Raw genomic sequence first — 6,071 nt, 5'->3', positions numbered from 1 at the left:
ACATTCATTTACAGTTGTTAAATCGTAAAGTGTCAAAAAATAACTCTGATGTCATTTTGATTGATGTAATGTGGTTATTGCAGTCCCAGGTGCAACAGCGCAGGTCAAGCATCCTCTGCACTCCCCATGAGCCCAGAGATGTCTGAGCTGACGGACTATTTCAGAAGAGGCCTCCACTAATCGCAGTCAGTTACAAGATAAAAAGAAATACGATTCCTAAAGAAGTAGGTAAAGAAATCAAAAATGGCAGAAGGCTCAGTACCCAGTCCCCGTCTCGACATCCCCCCTAAGAGGGCCAAAGTCACCAAGGACCAGGTGGTTCCAGACAAGATGGCTTCAACGCAGGAACCCACGCCACCAGTTTTCAACCGTAAACTCCGCAAGGCAGCAGTAGGAACGGGCTGTGATATCCGTCTGAGGGTGTCAATAGCAGGATTTCCAAAACCTTCACTGGCTTGGTACCACAATGAGAAGCTCCTTCCTCCATCTGAAGCCCAGGACTCAGGGGGCCTTTGGATACGTGACTGCCACACCAGTGATGCTGGCTTGTATACCTGCGTGGCTACCAATGAGTCAGGAGAGGCGAGCTGCAGTGCCGTCTTGGCTGTCATGGACCTCGGAGAAGGTAAATTTAACAAGCACAAACCATTTTTCTTTAAACTAATTTCCATTCTAATCACTTCTTAATATTTGATCCCTTGAAACACATCTGTCAGTGCATCCAGAATGAAAAAGCAATTGTAGATTCAAGATTTTATTTTGAACCTTATACAGTATTTCCGTCTTTCTCGCACTGGAGGATACTTAAAATTAGCTTGTAGATATAAGTAGACACTCAAATGAGTTGGTGGAGAGGAGTGTCACCTGCTGTTGCTTTCTACTAGCTGCACAGCTGAACCCATCATCTTGAAGCTTTGGGCTGTGTTTGTTGTGTTTACTGAGCTTGGGGGAAGTTGGGATTTGGACACTTGTTAAGAACATGGCTGCCATTCTTAGTCTAGTCAAGTCAGGAAGCAAGAAACATTTCTATTAGCCTGGAAAAAAACATCTCAAAGATCTTTTAAATGAGAAAATTGATTAGACCAGCTGTATATTTGTCAATTTGTCATCATTAGTTGAATTATTGGTCCGAATCACATTGATTATAAGTCTACAAAAAGATTATTTAAATGCAAATATGTGTGTGCTTTGAGGCTTGGAGCACTCCCCTAGCTCTTGCTGTGATGTTGACTTTTATTACAATATTTAAAACAGCACAAAGTTATCATCATTTCTAAAGCTTTTTATGCTATGGCTTGACAGTAAGAAGTCTTCAGCAGTGGCCATGCTGCTTGTGGATTGTCCAGCAGTCCATGGCATGCATACAAGCTATTTTTTCCTGATTTGCAGATTATTATTATATCTGTTTGTGTCACTTGAAATCTGCTGATGCATCAATTCATTAGGACAGTAAGACGATGATGATCAAGCTGTAAAAGATTACGTCTGTGTTAAAACTTGGCATAAGCTACCGCTGACGTCTCAGCTCTGTAACACATCCAAAATTAGAATACTTCGGTGGGGATATAGCTTCGCTTGTGGTGGTCGTTCTGTCAGCAATAATTCACATAGCAAAGCATGCAAGACATAAATTATGTTTTTAAAAGGCTTCGCTAGCAGCAGTCCCCTCCGTTGCTGGGTCTCACTTGTTTCTCTCACACTGTTGGCATAAGGTTTGCTTCCACCCTATGAGACAAACTAGGATGGATAGATGTCTGTGTCTTGCTCAAAGACACTTCAGCATGATTTGAATGGATTGTCTATTAATTCCCCAGTTTATCTTGTCACGTGTACCTTGCAGAGATAAGGATAGCAAGTGTCAGTGATGCTTCTGTGACTTCTTAAGCCCCTCCTTAGCCCTATAGAGTGCTACATGTCACTTATAGCCCTATTTGTCATATGCTGGCATAGTTTGTGGTGGAAATAGTAACTTTAACTAATTATCTAGTCTTATAATGACTGTTTATTGTCCCCATTACAGTATGTCATATAATGTCAATATTAAAGGTTTCTAGGCTGGAATACTTTTACACCATTAATGCTAGAGATTCTTCACATTACAGTTTGTTAAAGAGGATCTAAAACCAGATATTCTTTCCTGATTCATTTCATAAGTGACAATCAAGGAATTTAAGTACAACCAGACAATATGTTTCAGTCCTGTATGTACTGTATTGTACAGTGCATCCTTTTATTTGAGCCCTATGTGTAGAAAGCAGAATAGAGTTTGCAGTGAGCTCATTGTAATGCTGGTTAAATATGATCATGGGATTGTTGCCACGGACTGCGGAGAAAGTTGACAGTTGAGGTCACATGTCACCAGCTCCGCACTATGAGCTGGCACACATGGTCCAGCTGGCATATCACTCAGCACCTCTCTCTCTCTCTCTCTCTCTCTCTCTCTCTCTCTCTCTCTCTCAGTTTTGATCTTCTCACGTCAATGCAGCGTCAGTTTCAACTCTTTAACCTCTGTTCCTCATAACCTTTTTCTTTTATTCTTGGTTTTCATCTGTCTTCTACTGTCTTCTTCTTATTATGTCTCTGCTACCTGAGATCGAATTTAGGACTTAGATCTAACACTGCTATAAGACCACTGGTCCATTTTTATCTGTCTTTGTTGTTGTTGTTTTGATTAATCTCTTTCGGCTCCCTGTCACCCTCTTATATTACTTCTCTCAGTGTCCAGAGCTCTAGTCTTTTGGCTTGAGCTGGTGTCACAAAAATGAGACTTACTTGACACTTACACTCTTAAAGACTTGCCCTGAAAGAAAAACAACAGCCAACTTTCAGGTTTTGAAGTGTTTAAACATGAAGCTTTGAAAGGAAACTATTCAAATGCCACAAAATAGTTGAAACAATTGTATCTTGCCAATGAAGGCCTGACTTGGATTTGCTTTCCCAGGCATGAAATTTGACTGGAACTTGCCCAGAAAGACCTAAAAAGAGTTCTATCTCTGTGTTTCTTGCCCAGCTTCCATTTGATTAATGTTACTATATACATGAATGACTGGGTACCAGACAGAAAAAAGCTTCACCGCACTATGTCCTCAATTTTACCTGTTTTTTTGAGTCTTGTCTCTCTGACCTCTGCCTCCCTCTTCCATCTCTCCTCTTCTCTTTCCCTGAGGATATTTATGGCTTGGTATGTGCCGTGCCAGCCAGAGGGCTCGTGCTCTAGTGATGTGTGGATGCCGCCGGCCCCCTTCTCCGATGGCACCGGCAGACATCACAGATAATTATAGCATCACCACGGTCAAGACGCGGTGCTGTCACACTCAATCACGGTCAAGCGTGATGAAAGAGGCGAAGGAGGGTGTGCTGGGTCGGGAATCGGGGATGGGGGGGAAAAGGGGGGGGGGGTGTGATGTGAATGCGTGTTTGCATGGGTGTCTGTTAGTGTGTATCGGCTCACGTGTGTGTGGTTAGTTTTAATGTCTGGTTCTGGCTGCTTTTGAGCATCACTCAGTGAGTCAGACAGTCAGTCAGGTCTGTCACTTTAAGATATCACCCTGAGACATCAGACCAACCAGAAACCAGAGCAGTGCTGTGTCACAAGTCTAGACTACTTTATTGACGTCAGCCGGTGGCGTATAGCTTTTGATTAACATAGTCTCAGGCACCTAAAGGCCACATAAGCAGTGTGATGGAAGCATTGAACATCAGTCACCTATAGTATTGTGAAAAAGGAGATGATTGTGATATTGTTTTGCAGGAGCATGATTATCCCAGACATGACTTGCAATTCATATGCATATAACATTTTTACAAGGATACCCTCAGGATCCCTAAGGCAAGATGTATCTGAGGGTTTGTTATCTGATTAACAGGATAGAAGGAAAAAAAGTTTTTGCTACACAGAAATCAACTTTCCTGTGATGTTTTTGTTTCTTGTTTTTTTCTTTTGAATTATTAAATAATGTCACTTCCTCGAGCCTTTTAAAGATTAGACTGAGAAGAAGAAAATGACAGGAAGGATGGTAGGAACTGGTCACAACCGGTTGACAAGGAGTTGATGGTAGGGATGGTTTTGTTTTTTGTGGGTGACATGACAAAAATGTGAAATATTTATAAGACAAACAAATAATTTAAAAGGTGTTGATATAAAGTTTTATAACCATACTCTGTTTGGTTTGTGTAACTGATATTTGGTTAAGCTGAAGCAGGTTTTGGAACGAGATCTGCACGTTAAAGATTCAAACCCTCCTTGCTTTGCCATAACTACAGTATGCAGGTTCTTACTTGAACTAGCCACCATTTTTTCATGTGTTTACATAACATATCTGAAGGCACTTTTAACACAATATGGAAAGAGGTTGTTCTGGTTAGATTTGGGTTTCTGGGTCACAACAAACTTTCTGATGTTGTATTTGAGACCTCTTTTTTTTAATATCTGTGCTGCAGCAATTTAGTCTTGCATTTCCATATAGTTGGAGAACTCATAAACAGCATTTAAAAAAAAGATTGATTAAACTCAATGGCTCTACTCATTAGCTGGTAAATATGGTTAGAGGATAGTAATCGTTAGCAAATTGATGCTACAGTTAAAAAACAAACATGCCAATATAAATCATTCAGAAGGCAAATCATCAGTTCGGTCAAATGCAGCACAGGAAGTAACCATTCCTACTGGAGACAGCACCAGTCATTTAAACGCAATAATTTAGTTTTCCGAAAGATTTAATCCCCAATATGAATCCCAGCAGGTCTGTTACATCTCCTGAAAGAAATCTATAAACAGAGTAACAGTTCTGCTAATACAGTACAGGACAAGCTGCTTTACAAACTTAGAGCTAGACTGTGGTCAGCATTTGGTATTCTTATTCATGAGACAGTCTCAGCGAACGGCCGTGATGATCCATCAACACATTCATATTTAGATTGCAGTGAATTCCACCCGTGTGAAGCATCAATGCAATTTCAAGTATTCATTTTCAGTGTGAATACTTGTTTACAGATATTCATTCAGTCACACAGTTTGGACTTTATTTTCACCTCCAGCCTCGAGCTTTGTGAGTACTTAACTGTCTGAAATAGATTTACTCCCTTCAACTGGCGTCCTCGTAACTGCCTCATTGTCCCTTCATTTAGTGCAGTTGTAGTTTATTATTAATGGAGTATTACAATGTGTTCGCCTTGTACTTGTACTCAAAACTCCCCCAAGTGAAAGCAGAGTGTGCCACAGAGGACAGCAAAGGTTGTTGAGTTTCTGTATAGCAGTGTGTTTAATCTCCTGCTATAACCAGGGCTGTGTGGAGAGAGGGGGGCCAGGCTCTCTGAAAGGGGGTGCGGAGGGAAAGTACAGTATAACTGCAGGGGTCGTACTATGCAGGACTGGAAATAGACAGCTGAAGTTGGCAGTCAAAGTTAGGGAGGATTGCGGGAAGACGGGGTGAGGGCAAGAAAAAGAGATATGGGCTGAGGAAGATAGAGTTTGAAGGTCCAGCAGCCATCTTAAGACGGCATATCCTTGCCTGGCCAATGTCACATTTCATTTTGAGAGGAGAGGGCCATTTCTAAAGACATTATCTTCAGAGCAGATGCATCTGGAGGTAATAACCACGTTGGAGCCATTTTGCAGAAGTCACCTTGTTTATAGTGATGCGTCTCGATGGGGAAAGTTGGGGAAAGTTGAGGAAAACTTGGAGCTAGAGGAGAAGTTGAAGTTGAAGAGAAGAAGTCATCTGGCTGGTTTTTAAAGGAACATACAAGGGAAGGAAAGAGTTATGTACAGGAGGGAGCTGCTCGACGCGAGAAAGGCTTTGAGGAGCACTAGGGAAGATGTGAGTGGGCCGAGAAGTAAGAAGCAGAGAGGTGAGTGGGAGCTGTCAGAAATACAATATTGTGAAATGGTTTTGCTGCTGATCCTTTAGCAGGTTGAAGAAAAAGAAGGATCATACTGTAAGAGCGAATTATAAAATGCATACTCAACTAATTGGAACAGCTGTAATGAAAATTAAAACAAGGTAATACACTTGAGGCGGCTATTATTGCTGCTTAATTGGGTTCAGTGTCTCTCTTCTATGCTTTTCCCT

General features: G+C 41.3%; 1 protein-coding gene across 1 annotated transcript in view; it reads left to right on the top strand.

Annotated features, from left to right (window-relative positions):
• The first annotated feature begins 243 nt into the window (after positions 1-243).
• The window catches only part of LOC128354019 (striated muscle preferentially expressed protein kinase-like), a 45,198-nt gene continuing 39,370 nt past the window's right edge, over positions 244-6,071 (top strand). The window contains exon 1 of the mRNA XM_053314266.1: positions 244-625. Within this exon, the coding sequence (XP_053170241.1) occupies positions 244-625 (382 nt within the window). The remainder of the gene's footprint in view (positions 626-6,071) is intronic.

The sequence above is a fragment of the Scomber japonicus genome, chromosome 24 (genome assembly GCF_027409825.1).
Source record: "Scomber japonicus isolate fScoJap1 chromosome 24, fScoJap1.pri, whole genome shotgun sequence".
Lineage (NCBI taxonomy): Eukaryota > Metazoa > Chordata > Actinopteri > Scombriformes > Scombridae > Scomber > Scomber japonicus.
Note: the sequence above shows the minus strand (reverse complement) of the source record. Positions and strands in the feature narration are given on the sequence as shown.